We start from the raw sequence: 18,245 nt of genomic DNA, 5'->3' as shown, positions 1-18,245 counted from the left end.
TACAGGTCCAATTTGAGTACCACTGCAGTGCGTGTGCTACACAGAGCGCTTACAGTGAAAAATCTGGAAACGATATGCCCAACCATACGCTAATGCGATAAATGCGCACTCCATTGAATTCAATGGAGTCTGCCGTTTGATTTAGTGGGAGAAGACAGAATTTTTGCAAGGACTTTCTCAGTTGCGGGCCCTCAACCACAGACCGGTGGGGCATGCATGCACAGCAGCGCTGGCTGTCCCGGTGCGACACCCCACGACGTCTGTCGGGCTGGCAAGGACAGTATATCCGTTTGTTGAAACGGTGTCGTTGGTAAACGCATATTTTTAGCGGGTATCCCCTTGGATTGTTCGCCTTAAGCTCAGCGAAAATGGCAATTGGAAAGAACAAGCGCATGAGCAAGGGCAAGAAGGGGGGGAAGAAGAAAGTTGGGGACCCATTCCTGAAGAAGGAGTGGTATAACCTGAAGGCTCCCTCCCTCTTCCAGCAGCGCAACTTCGGCAAAACTCTCGTAACCAAATCTGCTGGAACAAGTACGCGTTACACGTGAACTCGTCTTAGCGCACTTAGCCACCGATGAATTGGGCGGACAAGGTCGTCAGCCCGGGCTGAAGGAAGACTTCCTTCACTTCCAGTGTTGCATTTTCCCGACAGCTTGCCAATTCACGTAGTCGTATGTTCACCTCTGAGATGCGTCTAACAATGGTGAACGTTTTCCCTGGTGATTTCTCGGCGCCCCTCCCTCGTTGCTCGTTTCGTTCATTTTGACGCTCTGGTGTTGCGGGCGAGGGCACGTTGTTAGTCCTCTCTGCGCGCCTTACTAGTCATATTTGTTTTCATTTGGGGGCACTTTGCATGCAGAGTTGGCAGCGGACTCTCTGCGCGGACGCGTGTACGAAGTGAACCTGGCGGACCTCAACCTTGATGAAGATCAGGGTTTCAGGAAAATTAAGTTGCAGTGCGAAGAGATCCAGGGCCGCAGCTGCCTAACAGACTTCCACGGCATGAATATTACAAGGGATAAGTTATGCTCTTTGATTCGGAAGTGGCACTCACTCATCGAGGCTTTCGTAGATGTTCAGACCGTCGATGGCTACACTTTGCGGATGTTCTGCATTGCGTTCACGGAGCGTCGGTAAGCTTAGCACTGTGTACCAGATGAGCGTCGGAGAATTTGCCGTGTAGTCTTGTTGATATTCCCGGTGCTCTTTTCCATATATTTGCGGTGTATATATGTGATTGCAAGTGCAGACCAAATCAGATCAAGAGCACGTGCTACGCGAGATCTTCCCAAATCCGGGCGATCCGCAAGAAGATGGTGAGCATCATGGCTGCAGAAGCATCGAAGTGTCAGCTTCGGGATCTGGTGAAGAAGTTTATCCCTGAATCAATCGGCAAGAGCATTGAAGCTGCATGCAGAAGTATCTTCCCCTTGCAGAACGTACTCATAAGGAAGGTGAAGGTTATAAAGAAGCCAAAATTTGATCGTAAGTGCAGTTACTTTATACACTTCATCTATTCTGTCCATCCGCCAGCTGGGTACTTGCAGACGAGGCTGTGCAGGTCTAGGGGCGTCTGAAATGATGTTGTGCTATTGTGCAGTCACGAAGCTCATGGAGCTTCATGGCGAAGCAGGAGAGGACGTCGGCAAGGAGGTTGTGACAGAGTCTTCTGCTGCACAGAACACCTTAACTGCGGAGGTCAAGGCTTAGTTGTGCAGGTGGTGCTCTGCCCACATTGCCAGTGCAGTCTTCAGCAACTGGCCCCCCCGTAGTCGACGGCGAGCGGCCGCTGCTTTTGTGGTGATTGTAGGGGAGGTTGGGCCAACAGACTTACCTACTGAAGGCGTTTCTTACTGTGTCACATCTTCAGTAGGTCGTCATATCCATTTTACGCCTGGCAGTGTCAGTTTCTTCTAGTTTGGACGCCTGCTGCGTAGGCAGAATCAGCACATCTAGACAGATGGCATACTGTGAAAACAACAGCATTCGAGCATTACGAGGCACTGCCGCGAACATGGCATTATCCCTAATTGGTACAGCACGCCAGCAGCCTAGATCATGCGTCTCTATTTTGTTCAAAGGGTTGGTAGCAACCGACAGCACCTGCTCTGTATTGACATGACCGATCGAAGACTGAGTGGGCCATAAAGAGATAAGGTTGCAAATGGGTTCACTGTACCGCTGATGAGGGTGAGCCTGGTCGGCGAATGCGCTCCCGAGTATCTAAAATGTGCATTGGCGATACATAGTCGAACTAAGGTAACGGTAACCAGTGGAGAATCAAAATAATCTACTCTTTGGATATGCGGGTAGAGAATGCTTGGCTAATCCTGTGCAGAGGATTCGTAGAGTTCAAGCTAGCTGGGCAATCAGGTTGCCTGTGAGGACCGGCTGGCAAGCTACCCTGCCTCTAAGAGGCGCTTGTCGTGGTTCCCTACAGCAGGTCAACTACATCTGTCGTTTGTTTGGTACCCTGGCGTGAAGGGGCATGAAAGCAGTGTTGCACACAATTCTGAAACTGCGAGGGAGGGTAAGCGAATCGAAGGTTCATTGTAAGAGCCCGCATTAGGCTGGGACGAGAAAGCCTTGTGAGGCAGCACGACTTGGCTGCTAGTTGCTCACCATGGCTTCGTACAACGGGTGTGTGATGCGAATTGGCGAATTGGAGCAGATTTTCTCTTGGCCAGGATAACTTACATTTCATGGTTACTTTGCATAGGAGTGAGGAAGACTTTTCCTTCCTCGGCTTCTGTGCGACACAGCTTGGAACTTTTCTGGCTCATTGCTGCTGAGCGACAACAGCACACGACATCCATTGCCCATGCCAGTGGTAGCGCCGAAGAGCAGCTTGATTCAAACAGGAGTGAGCCAGCCTGCTGGGGTCTAGTTTACTGAACATGGGAACTTCCCCAGCTGAGCGCGTTGGTTACTGTAAGAGCACTATCTTTGAGGCGGTCCGTTGCCGCCGCAGCTTCGATTCACTGTGGAGCTCGGCCCTCATCATGATAAGCCAGCATAGCATAAATTCCCCTCTTTCTTCGTCAGTTAAAACAGCCGGGTGAGCAAATGGAATTTGGGGCCATTGGCGTAGCTGCACTTGGGCGGCGATCCGCACAAGTATTACGGCTGCCGTCGATGGTAACTACAGGTAGTTCATGGCGTTTACTATGCCACCCAAACATGCACACTGCTTTCACGCGCTACGCACACTATGCGGCACTTCTGGGTTCTCAACATTTGAGTCAGCATAGTGGGAAGGCGTTGCAATTTCTTCTGGGGAGCATCTGCGTGCGAGGGGCCCCGTTGCGGCCTGCTGCTGGCCTGGGCGGACGTTGAGAAAGAGCGTATTCATCTCCCATGGTGTCTCATCGAAGGCTACGTTCGTGTTCACACGGAGTCAAGCTGGTGGAACGTGCGTCTTACCAATCACGAGGATAAAGCTCGCGTGCTGCGTCTTGCATCCGGAAGTGTACGGTGCCAGCGACGCCAGCTGTTCGGTTGTCTGACTATCCATGCAAACCACAATTCGCCTGTTTCTTTTATTCAAGTGAGGGATGATCGGAGCTTTACCCTCGAGATAGCAAAACTGCACGCCCTGGTGCACAACGCATGCCTGTCGACTCATGGATTCAACGGCTAAGAGGAACGCGGTCCGCCTTAAGAACACGCCGTAGACTCCGTACAGTAACTGATGCGCTTACATGAGTTGAAGGGGGAAGCGATAAACAACAAAGCAATCGAGAATGGGCCTCCTTCCTGTCCGACGATCCGCGTTGTCTGCGACGAGGACGGGAACCGTTCGACGCTGCGTCTTTCTCGTGCTTTGTTTCTCAAAGTAAAGCATAACTGCGTGTGCTTTGAGTTTCTAGATGGCCTGATCCCACATGAATGAACTGGTGACGATGCCTCGCATAGGTCCCCCCTCTCCCCGCCCTCCCCGCTGCCCTCCCTCCCCTCGCTACTGGCCGTGCGCCCGCCAAGAGCAGCTTATTGGCTCACCGTCCTTTACATGCGGGTTGTAGTTTACTGTTTTTTCTTACCACTTACTGTAGGCCCTTTTTGCTTGCGGAACAGGACGCTTGCCACTAGAAAGGCAATTTCGTTCTGCAACAGCCCGCTTGCAGCCAGCCTGCTCCGTTACTTCGTTTCCTCCCGGCTTTGTCGGCCACAGGCTCTACCTCCAATCAATTATACTTTGCCATGCCATAAAAACGTGTGAAGGACATATATCATGGAGGACCATTGCACCTTTCTACCCAGCTGGCGAGACACCGCAGCGCAACCGGCAGCATGCACATAGTAGGGAGGCTCACGCACTGTTGCGCCCAACGTCTGGCAACCCCACGCTGTCCGTGCATCTCTGTTTGCTGTTATATATTTCAGCAGCGCTGCCATCTCGGTCCCTGAAAGTTGATTCACGTCAACTCCACACAGCCCCCCTCCCCCTGGCCTTTGTGCCTGTGCGCAAGCCCGGACCCAGGTGCCCTTTTGCCGGCGTAGCTACAAACCTTGTTGAGGGAACAGGTCAGAAAAGTGTATAATTTGGTTAGTGTGCCGGCGCGCAATTCGCGGTGCACTCAAGGACGTTCAACCAGAGCCAGGAGGAGGCGGAGGTTCGGTCCAGAAGCAGCTACAGGACTTCCATAAGAGCTTCGAAGGGTCTAGCGGAGTGGAGCATCACTGAAATCGCTTGCAGCTGCATGGGTAGCGCCTCGTGCCACCATGCCGACTGCAGATGCCAGCTCGTGACCTGCTTTCTTGCCGGTCTCTTGAAGACTCTTCATAGGTGTTCATTTTCTCCTCGTTCCCTCTGCTGCCTCCCTTTTGTCTCCTTGCCAAGTCGTTGCGGTAGCATTCCTTTTTTGACGTGTAATTCGCTTGCGGCGTCTGCCGTAGGGGGTTCCTCGTCCATGCAGGTTCAGCTCTTCAACCCGCACCCTTTCAGCTGATCAGCAAGACCTGTCTCTGGCAAGTGCTAAAATGAGCGCTCCGCCTCTACAAGACCACCCTTTGGTGGGCATGCCAACCCATACGGGGGCTCAGGGTGGAACCGTTCCTTTCCCTAAGCGCAGCATGCATCTCCTCTCCCAGAGCCGTCTTATTACCGACGGCACAGCCCATCACTTCATTCTTTGTTCGCCCGCAGAGGCGGTGGACATGGCAGCGGTTCAGCGGCAGTGTTCTGTGTCCACTCCAAAGGGCGCAGAAGGAGTCACTCTCTATCATGTGCCACATTCGGGGGGCTCGGGACGCCGGGTAGTTGCAGTTTCGGTTCCTATTTCTCTTGCGGCGTCTTCAGTCTTGGCAATGGAGCTTCTCAAGAAGCGTCTGTTTGCTTGGGAAGACGAGCTTAATGCTTCATTCGGAGCCATGGAGGAGGACGAAGACCCTGCCGCATCAGGCGATGCAGCGGCAGGGAGACAGCAGGCTGCAGTAGCAGCCGCTGGTACTAACACAGCTGCCAGCGCCTCTGCAGTTCAGCCAGTGGGACACCAACAGGTAGCTCCTGCTTCTGGGAACGCAGTGGACGCTTCCGCGGGCGCAGCGGCTGGTGGAGCTCCCATGCGGGCGCATCCAGGGCCTAACACCGTGACAGCCCCACAAGGCGTGGGAGGAGCCCCCAGCCAGCCAAGCTCTGGGGGACAGCGGCCTACCTTATTCAACCTGCTTGAGGCATTGGCGAGTGACAGTGTTACGACCCCAGACCAGAGGAATTCGATCCGTGGCATTGTTACGGATTTCCTGAACCACGACCTACCCCATTCGAAAGTATACAGTTTCATTGGGGCCGTTGTGGGCCACGATGTGCTCCACACGATTGTAAGGAAGCTGGAAAACGAACCCGGCAGACTTGGAGTTCCTGACGCGGGGGGTCTGGCGAGAATAGAAAAAGCCTTTGGCCTTAGCAAAACGACGAACCAGCAACCAGCTCACAGTCCTCAACCCTCAGGTAAGAAGGCTTTGCTCGACTGCCGCTGCTAGGAGTGGTTGGCGAGCTCTGGTGGGATAGAGATCCGTTTGTTCTGGTGCTTCTTCGTCTTTGAGTATCTCAGTGGTGCTTCTCTTGTTTCAGATTGCGTTGTTGGTGTAACTGTCTTTTTTGCCAAACAGGGAGCGCCAGCAGCACGACGCCTCATGGTGTTGTAGCAGGGGGGGCTCGTTCGTCAGTGGGCATTCCCCAGGATCAGCAGCAGGCGGCCAGCGGCGCTTTTGATGGTGGGGCGTCAGGTCCAGGCCTGACGAGTAGAGATGCCATCCTCAGGGTGATCAGACGCAACCTTGACTCAAGGCGGATGCCCCCACAGAGCACAAAGGATGGTAGGTATCCTCCCTTCGGGCGAGCAGTAGCTGCTGTAATTGCAAAGGGAGGACTAGCAGTAAAGGGAGGACTGGCAGAAACAGGAATAGCAGCAGGATTAGAGCAGCGGGGATGGCTGAAGGTGTATGGGTTAAAGTGTGGCAGCAATTCTCGTTTCTGCATAGTCGGAGTGTGGTTCCGTCTGTTCTATTACTGATGCAGTGTTCGAGAAAGTTCGTTGGCTGCCAGTCCGGCGCCCTCTGACTCCCGTCCCCGTTTTTGGGCACACGCTGATATCGTTCAGCAACAAGGCTATATTCTTTGGGGGGACGAACGAAAGAGGAGAAGGTGTAAGCTTTCGCAGTGCCTGCGTTATTAACCTGAACTTCTTCTCATCCCGCATATTTGTGTTCTGCGGAGAATATCCATCTGAAAGAGACGGCCACAGCACAAACGGTCTTACCTTACAGCACAGCCCCGGTGTGATTCTATTCGGGGGTCTGTCGGGGAATCACTTTTGCAATGATGTCTACATTCTGGAGCTGGATTTCAAGAGGTGAGGGGAGATACAGGCACGCTGAATGGCGTCGATGGGGTGAAGGTCTAGACGCGCTTTCGAGCCGGGCAGAAAGCTCAGATATACTTGGGCACGTCACCTGAAGGGCGGGGGAGTTCGAAAGCTTTGTTATGCTATGTGTAATACACAGGATTTTACGAACATGCCCGCGCATAGTTTGCTTCCGGTGTTGCATGTTTTCAGATGGGTGCGGAAGCATCCAGCTGGGCTGCCCCCAGCGCCGCGTGACCAGCATGCGGCTTCGGTTTTCCCGGCCAAGACAGAGACAGGGAACTGGCGGGATAGCAGTTCAGACAATCTCTCGGAGTTCCTGTTTGTTTTCGGCGGGCGGACAGGGTAAGTGCGGAGGATGAGATTACAACACCATACCGCAGTCCAGTGGCCAGATGCATTTCGGCGATAAAAGAAGGCGTTCGAGGCCGAAGCATTGTTGTAGGGTCTCTGATCACATGTAGGTCTACGGTGGTTTGGGTTGATTCTCTGAGCGTGTGCTGGTCTATAATGCTTTGGGTTGATTATCTGCGCAGTAACCCAAGCGTTTCATTTCATTGCTTGAATGACATGTGGGCTCTGCATATTCCGAGCAACACGTGGACTGAAGTTCGTGTGGGGGACACGAAGCCGCCTCCTCGATACGGCTTCTCCATGATATGGTCGGAAGATCTTCATTTGAGTTTGTTTGGAGGAGAGACGCACGGCGCCAACGGGAGGGTCTCCTGCCGAGAGAGAGTGTTGCTTGAAGACTTCTGGCATTTCAAGATTAAGGATATTGTGAATGAGGCGCACTCTGGGCCTGTTGTTGTAGGAGAGTGGCAGCAGGAGATCTACGAAGGGAAAATAGGCCCACGCTCGCATTACGCGGCGATTTTCATCACACAACGCTACCAGGAACCAGTATGTTGTACCGGCCACGTTTTCTCTCTCCCTTATTTTGAGGAAGCACAGGGTGAAGTTGCCCACTGTTGGATACGGCTTGTGTTGATTCCTCGTGTTGAAAAAGCTCACTGCTTCTGTTCCTTGATTTGCAGAGGGCGGAGCCACGGACAATCGAACGGCTCATGCTGATAACTAGTGGCGTCACAACAGTGATGGAGGGTGGTAGAGCCCGCGCCACGGAGACGGACCAGATTAGTGTGTACTTCTTTTCCAAAAAGCAGTGGTACACCGTTAAGCCCCGGTATCCTGCGGATTATGTTGGGGAGCCTTTTGGTGCTAGACAGCGCCATGTCGCCTGCTTTTTCGAGACCCACAACCCCCTTGCCAGGCCTACCCGCCCTCCCGTTCCGTGTTTGTTCATTCACGGCGGGTTCCGGCGTCATCAGGTGCGCCCTCTTGATGCCAGGCTGCCTTGTACTTGGGAAGGCAGTAGGAATTGACCGGCTAAGTGCTTCTGAGGATCGAGATGGCAGATTGCTGTCTTTTGTGCAGGTGCTCGGAGACGCTTGGGTTTTGTCTCTCACCGGCGACGATCCCTACAAGGGGCTAATGGCTCAGGGAGGTCCAGGCGCGGTTTCCTGCCCGGTTGGGGGAGAGTCGCTACACTCGCATCTTATGGGTCACGGCATAAACTCAATGAGAATGACACCCTCGTGGTATCAACGGGACACCCACACCCCCGGCATCCTTTGGGCACTGTGCAGCCAGCAGAGGTGGTTGATGGGGGCCATCGCACAGCTGGTAGACAACGCTATGCACCCGTCTGTAGGCTGCCGCAACGTTTGGATCAAGTTTGAAGAGACTCCCGACAAGGATCCGATGCTCTCTGTGCAAGACGACGGGCAGGGACTTGACTATCCGGCAATGAATAAGCTGTTGCGCCTCTATGGCAGCTTTGAGCCGGGAGAGCGTCGGCGAAGTACGTCATCTGGGTGGTTTCCCGGTCCAATGGGCTTTCTTTGTTTACTTTTCGGCAGATCATACAGCGTCGTGCTCCCGTTTGTGACCATTGGGGTTCTTCATTGGGAACGTCCTGCAATCTTTGTGGGTGCGGGCCCCTGCAGAGGGATACGAGTACGGCTGCGGCTTCAAGATGGCCTACGGACGTATTGCGTCGAGCTGTGCCATAATGTCCAGAACGCAAGGAACTATTGGCATAGGCATGCTGTCTCTGGAACTTATGGGCCACTGCGACGCTCGGGAAATTGCGGCACCGGTAAGGTCCCATTTGTAGTCTATTGCGCCCCTACGCTCCTCTGTTCCTCACCACACAGCAGAGCTGGTTGGTGGTATTTATGGACGGGCGGCTGAAACACTGGTGTGCGTGCAGATGTGCATGTGGCGTTTGCCGAACAAGGAGCTCATCAATAGGGACCCCAATAACATGGCAGATCACCGGCACCATCAGCGTTTGCTAATGACGTAGGGCTTTAGAATCAGTCTATGCTTGCAGTTGCTGCCAGCATGTTGAGGAATCATGGACACTTCTGCTGAAATGATTTGCCGTTGTCTAGCTGTGGGGAAGACGCCTCGAGTTCATCGAGTGCTTCAGTATGTGTAGACATGACTCTAAGGAGTGGTGGTCTGCGTGCTGCTTGCTGTCCGTTTGATATCAGTTACACTCCCTTCACAACCCCATCGCTTTTGGCGGAGCAAATAAACGTCCTGGGTACAATGCCGGGGTCAAGGATGGTGTTTTGGGACCTTAGAGATGACCTGGATTCCTTGGTGGTGGACCCGCGAGATAACATGATGTACCTGTCGTCCGCTCCGGATGTTCGTTTGCCAAGCCAGGGAAGATGCGGTAGCTCCTTCGTGTCAAGGAACGGCGAGCTTGGGGGATGTTCTTCCGAGGTCAAAACGGCGGACCAAACAATCCCTTCTTCTGGGACACCTACAACGGACAGCAAACCAGCGGATACACATGTGGTACCGAATGGATTGGCCTCTGAAGGTTCGGGGAATGCAAGCGACGAAAAACCACAGGCGATTCGTGATCCGTGTCGACCCCCAATTGATGAAGCTGCAGCAGCCAATGCTCACGTAGGGCCAGAGATGCTGGATGTGGACGAAGATGGGAAACCGCTTAACACTACTGTGCGGGCTGGCCCCAGCAATACAGAAGATGGAAATTCAGGAGAAGGTGTAAAGTCAGAACAGCCAAAGGAAGCGGGGGGCGAGCGTGCTAGCCCTGCAGATGCTCAAGGAGAGCAGGCCAAAAGCCAGAAGTCTTTGCCTCCGCATTTCCCCCTGTGGACAACTGCGAGGCATTCGCCGGACTACTGCTTAGCCACTTACTTATTTTGGCTCAACTTGCATGCACCAGCCACCATCCACGTCCAGGGTGTCCCTCTTTCGCCGCAGGCGTTGAGCTATGGTGGGCGGCAACGGGAGCCACGGGAGACCAAGGCTGCAGCTGAGGTGATGGAAAGTACTGCTGAAACGCTCATCAGTAAGGAGCAACAGGAGGCGGCAGAGTTGCAGGCAGAGGCAGCAAGTGGTCTCATTGCATCAATATCTCGGCCTCAAACAGCCTTGGCAGAGAAGCGGTCTGCTGACGGGGAGCTCATGGCAGATGGCAGTCCCGTGTCGCCTTCGTTGTACCTTTTCTTGAAGCAGCGTCTTTATGCCCCGGTAATTTGCTGTCGACTTCCACATTTAGGGAACAGGGCAGCCCATGCACTATTTCCAACGTTCTTTTTTGTTTCTGACGAGGCTGCTCCTCTCAGGTTGCATTTTGGGATGTATTTATGGTGTGGGTCGTTGTGCCGGTACAGGCAGAACTTTCGTACCTTTTTACCCCAGCAGATCACGATGCCGGATGTTTCGCGCTGATGGGATTTTTGAACGACCCAATGGGAGAGTCATCTCAGCCCAGGGTTTGTGAGGCAGGGGTTATGCTGTACTTCAAGCAGCGACTCATTCGAAAGTTGGAGTGCACGTTTCCAGACGCGCCGAAGTACATTGAAGCATCGAGATACCCGCGTAAGTGCCGTCGCGTGACTTCTGTGTCACATGACCGTATACAATCGTTCGTGACAGCGGGGTTTGTGTTACTTGATCATTCAAAGCCTTGTTGCTCTTGGTTTCTGTTATTTGTGGAATCTTAGCGAGTGAGCGTCTATTTGGGCAAGATGGAGAGCCCCCGCAAATATGCCGATATGCTTTCACCGCGGTGATAAATGTCCCGGAGTGGATGTTGCCTTCTTTGAACAAGCAAGAGTTTCTCCACGAGAACAACAAGCCGTACCTCAAATTTAAGGCGAGATGTACGCGGAACCGACCCAGTGAAGGTTTCGGCCAGCCGATCACTGTAGCTCCTATTCCGATGGATGTATGTGGGTTGAATTAGTGGATGCATATTACATGTGTTTCACTTTCAGGCCTAAAGCTAATGCAGGAGTATCTCTGTCGTTGCAGGAACCAACAGGCATTAAACGCCTGGCTAGAACAGAGGTAAGCCGATGCTTCATTCCCGTTCCCCGTGCGAGTTGTACGTGCCCGTGAGACTCGTGAGTGTTCGTTGCCAAACAAATCAACTGATGCGTGCACGTCTTGAGATTTCCTCAGAGCGAAACGACTGAGCGAGTACCAAGATACGCAGAGGCGCAACAGGCCGAAACGTCGCCTTAATGAAGACCTAACAGATGAAGAACAGCCTCGCCGTAGCCCAACTCCGCCGTTGACGCATTCCAGCTCTGGGTATGCGTTTCTTGGAGATTTGGTCTAGTTTGTTTCCTTGCAGTGATAGCAGGGCTGCCTTCGTGGCCCCTTGGCATAGGTTACTCTCGTTTCTTTTTTGTTTGCAGAGCCCCCATTTGGACGGGACAGCGAGGTAGTAATGCAGGATTTGCGGAGCATGGACCTGCCGGAGCGAAACAGGCACAGGAATCAGGTGGAGCTGAAGATCCGCCGCCATATCAGAATGACGGAGAAGCTGCAGGTGAAGACCCGATGGTCGCAGCAGCCCCCGTCAAAAAGGGTGAGCTGGGCAACGACGATATGGCCCAGGACGGAACAGGGGCAAACGCAAGCGTGCCTGTCGCCAATTTCACTGAGACTGAAGAGAAGGAGGCGAAGGATGAAGGCGCCGGCGATCTCACTGAAGACGCACCAGGGACAAACAAGTCGCAGGAACCTTGGACTCAGGAAGTCGCTCCTGCGGCAGACTGAAGGAACTTCAGTTTCTTTGTTGTCTAGCAATCGTTGGGTGCCCATGGTTGAGCATCCAACCCATGCTAGCTGAGCAGAAATTTCACAGAATGATGCATAGGAGGCCGTAGTGGTTGGCCGGCGCACCCAATATTGCCTGCAGCAAGGCCACGTCCAGAAACACCTCGCGGGTGGCGGGCTGGCGAAGGGCTGGGCGGGGAACTCGAGAACATTACAAAGGGCAGCCTGACGGCCTTGGGTTAGATATTTAGGCTGTACTTGCGAGACCCAGGCCAAGTGATTGATGATCCCCATCAGGGATAGGAATGCATTGTTTATTGGCGTCTGTGGCGGTTTGTGCACAGAATAGCACGACGGAGTGCGCAGGCATGCGTCATCGTCATAGTGGGACGTCTTCTCATAGTTATGTTCCTGTAGCTTGGAAATGGCGGTGCCCTTTTGATACACGCTTGGTAGTGGGAGACAGTTGCCTTCAGATTGTCACACCTTTATTTGGTGGGACCGCTTTAATACTAGTTGTGGCTAAGTGCGACTCCGTCGCCGTTCGTCTGTACACCCAAGCGAAGCGAAACGGTTGACGCTGCCGTTTGACCCCACTACTCAGAGATACGGTTTTGACCAAGCTCAACGAAGCATGAGACACACGGAAGTATCTTCTTTGCCTTTCAAGTGCATTCACCGCTCCCCTGGAATGTTTCGTACCACTTGCACGATTTTGCTCGTGGCACTCGGGATATGCCACGTTCCGTTTGTTGGAGCAGCAATCGATGCGATATTCTTCATAAGTGTGGCGCCTGAGCATCATATATCCCTCAGCGAGTGTCATATTTCTTTCTGGACACTCGGCGACTCTACAGAGATGTGTAGGGAGGGCTGCTCCGCTGTGGGCGGTGCACGTATTGGACTGAATACCTTCGAAACCAGTACGTAGCTCGATTTGCACCTACACATGATGGGGTCTTGAGTACTTCCACAAGATTTCAGCAAAAGGCGAGGCAGCGTGATATATTTTCTGACACTCCAGTGCCCCCATGCAAGCGTCAGCGTCGAACCTTGTGCTGCTATTGAATATAATTTGTTTCTGCCGCATGGCTCGTTCTTCGTGTTAAGGCCGTCTGGCGCGCCGGCCAACCTTGGTAGACTCATTATAGGACTCCCTCGGTGAGCATTGCGTTGTGAACGAAACAGCCCTCACCCCAGTGAGCAGCGTAATGAGTGGCTGCCTACTTTCAGGGCACCACCGCCTGAAGATCGGGGGGATTTTAAGTCAGGTGGACCTGCATGGAAGAAAAAGCTTCGCACTCTAACTTGCCCCTTTTCAAGAAGTGTACCCCTGACAAACAACTGGGTTGTTGCATACTTCGGGTGGATGGTCGTCATAGCACTGGCGTGGGTGCTCAAGACAAGCTACAGTCATGCTGCGCTCAAATTGGCACGCAGCATCTAGACGATCAGCTTTGCATATGTTCGTGAAGGCGTCTTCGCCAAAGAAAGAAACGTTCATAATATTTCCTGCACAATGACGTGCTCGACGGTGTAAATGGCAGTAGGAGTGCAGTCCTTCCTACCTACAGAAAACGCAGCACCCTCAGAGTGAACTGAGAGCGAAAGGCCGAAGGGCCATCGCCTCCCAGTTTAGAGTGTGTTGCAACCGTAGATTGTACTTCAACTCACATGTAAAAACAGCCACAGTTCCCCACTCGACAGGCGCTGCCCCGGCCGAATGACGTCTACACGCACACCGACAGGCAGCAAGCTCAAGAAGCCTGGATGCCGCCTAATTTCACCAAAAGAACGCTTCTAACTCCAAGACAACCACGTCAAATTGCCGCGTACTTCACGCAGCCGGTTTCCGTTTATTGGGAAGTACAAAGCTTCTTCTAGGCGGCTTTGCACTTACAATAAACGTTCAACGTCCTAACAATGGCCTGTATTCCTGTGATGCAAAGCACTTAGCCTACAAGGAAGCGCCTGCATTTTTCTCATACAAAGCAAACTGCTGAGGCTGCATACGTGAAGCATACCGTTTTTCAATTTCTTCAGCTGCAGCTGGAACAAGTTGCATTTCGAACACTCGATCGCTGCCGCAATGAGGGCAAGGAGGAACTGCTGCTTCTCCTTTTGGTACGGGATAAATGAACAGAGGCTTCCCTCCAAAGCTGTACCGGATCGCCTGCTTAGGGCTCCTAGATAGGCGTTTCTGTAGCTTGAGAAAAACCTAGGACCAACACGAGACGCCAAGCCCTCGGTAACTCGTGAATGACATCCCCACTTCATGCGGTAGTTATTAGGTCAGTTGATGAACATGCCAAAGAATATTCAAATACTATATTGCAAACTTACCTTGTCCGGGCTTTCTTCATATGCTTCCGCCTCAGCGATGCTGTTTCTGCACGCATAGCAAATGCACTACACTCTGCTGAGGACGATCAAGCATGGTCCTCACGGAAGTAGTAAATGTCCTCTTCTAACACGCGAGCATTCTCTCGGCAAACGGAAATAGTGTTAAACGCACTCATTGCCTTCTGTATCTTCCGCTGAACCCTGTGCTTCGCTGCGCCACACACTCAAGCCAGCCGTTTTGACTGTATAAGTGCCCGGCATACCATGCAGGCATGCTCCTAGAGTTAAAGATGGCTTACCGCTGTTCGTACTCCAGCTGTAACTGACGTGCTCGCACTCCTGTACAAAACATTCGGCATGGATCTGTAAAGCTGTAAAAGGCTGGGTTTGCTACGCTCCCTCCGTTGCAAGGATGTGAATAATTAGGGAGTACTGTAATTACTTCTGGACCTGAATATTCCCAAATCTATGATTTTCGTCGGTTATGCCAAGCCAGACCACGCCACTACTATGCCACCAGGTCCTGAGGCAATGCAAGCTACGCTGTGTTATTAGGTGCACATCCCACCTGTGGGGTCGAATTGGGAATTGTCCGGAGGTTCATGCTCAATGCGAACAAAGAAAGACGGCATCAGTTCACTCGCCGCTTGTTGCACTACAGCCGGCGCCGTTGATTGTGAAGACGCTGCTTCTGGTCCGCAGGCTTCCTCACTCTTCCGGCAGCAGTTGTCATTGCCAGAGCTAGCACGGGCCCCGTAGCCAAACGCCGCTTGGAGCCAATCAGATGGTTCCACGGAGGCAAATGCGCCATAACCTTGCGCTGAGAAGTAAGATGAATTCTCGCGGACTTGCTTTTCAGCCTGGGCTGTGGCAGGGGGTTCTACAACGCCTCTTACCACTGTCCAGCAGTCAGGTCTCCTTCCGCAGGCCGTTTGCTTGTGACACCCGAAAAGGTAGAGGCATCGTTTGTTTTCACAGTATGGGGTTGCTCTGTAAAGATTTAACAGAAGATATGTGCTCGATTTCTTCACTGTGTAGGGGAAGCAACGCAGATGGGTTAGCAGAGAAGCTCCAAGTAGCCATATTCCTTCATCTCCTTGGAGCGGGGGTGGAAGGCTTACATTTGGCAAACAAAGTCAAGATCCGTACCGCAGAGAGAGCAGCTGAAGGGGAATCCATCCGGAACTTTGCCATCGATCCAAACCTGCATGAAGACGATACTATACAGCCTTCCTCCTTACACTCTACTACCCTCCTATTCAGGCCAGCCCCCAACCTTTTCTGTCTTGCGCAGTTGTTCACAACCGAATCCGCTAAGCTAAGGCGTACCGGCCGGCCCCCAAATTTGCTTAGGGCTTCTGCTGCTGTCTGGTCGTCGTCAGGAACTTGCTCGCCGACGAACCCGATGAGTACATGCGCTTCACTTGACATATTTCGGTTCTCAGATACTTCACCGCAATGTTGCACGGTCCCGCTGACAAGCGGATATTTGGCAGTAGGGCAACAAAAAGCTGGTGGTTACAACAATAGTCCCTCAAGCTACTTTTGCAGCAGCTCACACGAGCGAGTCCAAAACCATTGCAGACAGATGCACCCTGTAGAAACAATGTCGCGGTGCTACAACAAGCAAAACATCGCCTCCAAATATTCCAGTTTTTTTAGATTTTCCTTACGGCGTTATTACTCCTGTTACTAGCGCACATGTAGGGACACAGCCCCGCAAACGGCGGGACAGCCCTGCCACTCCGAGGCTGAAATAGCGTTCTCGCTGTGGCCCAAGGATTCACTCTAAAGGTTGGAGTAACTCTTCTTGTAGAAGGTTGAAATATACCTGGCATAATATTACTACCATTCACGTTGTGGCTGTATGCCGGTTGCCAGGCCGACCAACGGAACCCATCGGGCACACCACGCGCAGCGGCGTCGCCACCAGGCGAACTTCAGAGTTTCCAACCCCCTGTGGTTTCCCATAGATCAACCGGTAAATTTTCTGTCTCTGAACTAAGCACGAAGCAAGTAGTTCTCCTCGCCGACTCACCAACGTGGTCGCCGGCAGCTCCCGGCTGCTCGCGCCGTGCGGTTTCTGGGAAGTTGGCTGCTTGATGGAACCGACCGAACTGTTCTTTTTGTTCATCTTCAGTTATACTTGCTTTTGGTAGCCAATTTTATTCGCTTCCATGGTTCATGACGTAGCCGAACACACGACAGGGTTCTGGACGCTCGTTCGCCAGCCGTGGCCACTGGCGGTAGTTGGTGGTGAAACCTGCAGAGTCCTGGGTTTCATTCAGGCCTGACCCCGACTGTATTATATCTAGAGTTGAATGGCTACGGTCAGCTTTTCCAGAATAAACGGCATTCTCAGTGTGGGCATCTGTCTTCGCCACTTCGAACTGTGCCACTCTCCGCAGGGGGTGGATGGCATGTGAAGTGTAGTCTGATATTTACTGAAGACACGGCGAAAATGGCGATGGTAAGCCAATCTGGCTAGTGGAAGCCATCATCGGGTTGGTCTTTCCTGCATATCAGCAAGAGATGTACCCAACCCCCTAAGAGGTGCACCAGCAGTTTGTCTCATACAAGCGCTTTGGTGTGTAGGGAACTATGCAGCGCGTAGCTGTGTATCTCGAGTCCCTGTGAAGAAAGCGTCTGACCGTTTTGCATCTGCTGGCGCGTTGAATGATGGCTATGTGTTGGTCTGCAGGATGATCAAGAAGCCCTTGCCCAGATCCAGCAAATGGTGAAGTTCATTTTGAACGAAGCCAAGGACAAAGCCCAGGAAATAGAGGCACGTGCGTTGGAGGACTTCAACATTGAGAAGCTAAAGCTTGTTCAGCAGATGAAGGACAAGATTCGTCAGGAGTTTGACAAGAAAGCGAAAAAGCTTGAGGTGCAGCGTTCCATGTAGGTACCACACTAAGAAGAAAACGTCGAAGTAGCTTCATCATGCGCAGCCTGCGCCCTGTGAATTTGCTCATGTATAAGGATCTGTCTGTGTTATCGCAGCGACCGATCGACAGCCATCAACAAGGCACGCCTCCGCCGGATTGCCGCTCAAGAACAAGTGGTGACCGAAGTTTATGCTCAGTCTCAAAAGCAGCTGGCTGCCATATGTTCCGACACTGCCAGATACAAGGAGCTTCTTGTAGATCTCATTGTGCAAGTGAGTACTAGACATATTGTCGGATGCCGTTCCTGCAATCCATATAGGATCCTAGAGGTACCACTATGGACCTGGAAGTGATGTATTTGCGATCTCAGGGTTTGTTACGCCTCTTGGAATCTGAAGTAATCATCAGGTGTCGTGAAATGGACCGACCAGTCGTCGAAAGTATTCTCCCGGCCGCTGCAGCAAAGTACAGCAAAATCCTCAACGAGGAAGCGGGGCTGAAGAAGACCGTCAAGCTTTCCATTGACAAGTTGGGGCGGTATCTCCCTCCTCCTCCTTCCGGCGATAGCTCGGTGCCTTCCTGGTTAGTCGAAGATGCATGGGGTTTGTACTCAGACTTACCGTTGTTTGGAGGCACGATAGGACCACGTGTAATGCTAGCAGCTGGTAGGGTTGTTGGGCAGCCTGGCTGAATTGAGATACATTTAGCTGTTTCGTCTGCTGCTTGTGCTCAGCTGTGGTGGCGTTATATTGCTGACTGCAGACGGAAGGATATCATGCGACAATACTCTAGATGCGCGTTTGAGAATGGTTGTTACGGAGTGTTCACCGGCGATTCGCATGCACCTCTTCACAACTCCTATAAAGCACTGACAGTCTCTCCTATACACGTGATAAAGCACGGATCACCAGAGGGAGTTGCCTGAGCAGAGTTCGTGCACAGTCAGCCCTTTTATCCGGTAGAATTTGTGTGAACACCGGACTTAGCAGGCTTTTCTTGTTCCAGTTCCCCTGCTACTATGCATGAGTGA

At 52.6% G+C, this 18,245-nt stretch overlaps 4 protein-coding genes across 4 annotated transcripts; 3 read left to right on the top strand and 1 right to left on the bottom strand.

Annotated features, from left to right (window-relative positions):
* Positions 1 to 368: 368 nt before the first annotated feature.
* Positions 369 to 1,710, top strand: EAH_00003140 (40S ribosomal protein S3A, putative; the record flags this gene model as incomplete). Its single annotated transcript, XM_013397663.1, has 4 exons — positions 369 to 531; positions 860 to 1,133; positions 1,250 to 1,485; positions 1,601 to 1,710. The coding sequence occupies 4 exons, from the start codon at positions 369 to 371 to the stop codon at positions 1,708 to 1,710; spliced, it is 783 nt and encodes a 260-aa protein (XP_013253117.1).
* Positions 1,711 to 4,980: 3,270 nt separating this feature from the next.
* EAH_00003130 (hypothetical protein, conserved) lies at positions 4,981 to 11,984 on the top strand (the record flags this gene model as incomplete). Its single annotated transcript, XM_013397662.1, has 15 exons — positions 4,981 to 5,950; positions 6,112 to 6,318; positions 6,521 to 6,854; positions 7,059 to 7,211; positions 7,403 to 7,769; positions 7,904 to 8,197; positions 8,304 to 8,730; positions 8,876 to 9,027; positions 9,142 to 9,233; positions 9,428 to 10,445; positions 10,589 to 10,796; positions 10,922 to 11,080; positions 11,195 to 11,267; positions 11,382 to 11,513; positions 11,621 to 11,984. 15 exons carry the CDS (start codon positions 4,981 to 4,983, stop codon positions 11,982 to 11,984), a joined length of 4,950 nt encoding a protein of 1,649 aa, XP_013253116.1.
* A 1,500-nt stretch (positions 11,985 to 13,484) lies between these two features.
* EAH_00003120 (programmed cell death protein, putative) lies at positions 13,485 to 15,758 on the bottom strand (the record flags this gene model as incomplete). The annotated part of the gene is made up of 7 exons (XM_013397661.1): positions 13,485 to 13,552; positions 13,659 to 13,714; positions 14,009 to 14,202; positions 14,328 to 14,373; positions 14,627 to 14,666; positions 14,896 to 15,317; positions 15,604 to 15,758. 7 exons carry the CDS (start codon positions 15,756 to 15,758, stop codon positions 13,485 to 13,487), a joined length of 981 nt encoding a protein of 326 aa, XP_013253115.1.
* A 157-nt stretch (positions 15,759 to 15,915) lies between these two features.
* On the top strand, positions 15,916 to 18,087 carry EAH_00003110 (vacuolar ATP synthase subunit e, putative; the record flags this gene model as incomplete). The annotated part of the gene is made up of 7 exons (XM_013397660.1): positions 15,916 to 15,924; positions 16,209 to 16,308; positions 16,736 to 16,797; positions 17,029 to 17,228; positions 17,331 to 17,487; positions 17,586 to 17,797; positions 17,949 to 18,087. The coding sequence occupies 7 exons, from the start codon at positions 15,916 to 15,918 to the stop codon at positions 18,085 to 18,087; spliced, it is 879 nt and encodes a 292-aa protein (XP_013253114.1).
* Positions 18,088 to 18,245: the final 158 nt, after the last annotated feature.

This window comes from Eimeria acervulina, genomic scaffold (assembly GCF_000499425.1).
Source record: "Eimeria acervulina Houghton genomic scaffold, Eah_scaff11, whole genome shotgun sequence".
NCBI classification, from domain to species: Eukaryota; Apicomplexa; class Conoidasida; order Eucoccidiorida; family Eimeriidae; genus Eimeria; species Eimeria acervulina.
The sequence above is the reverse complement of the archived record's forward strand: the minus strand, read 5'-3'. Positions and strand labels throughout refer to the sequence as shown.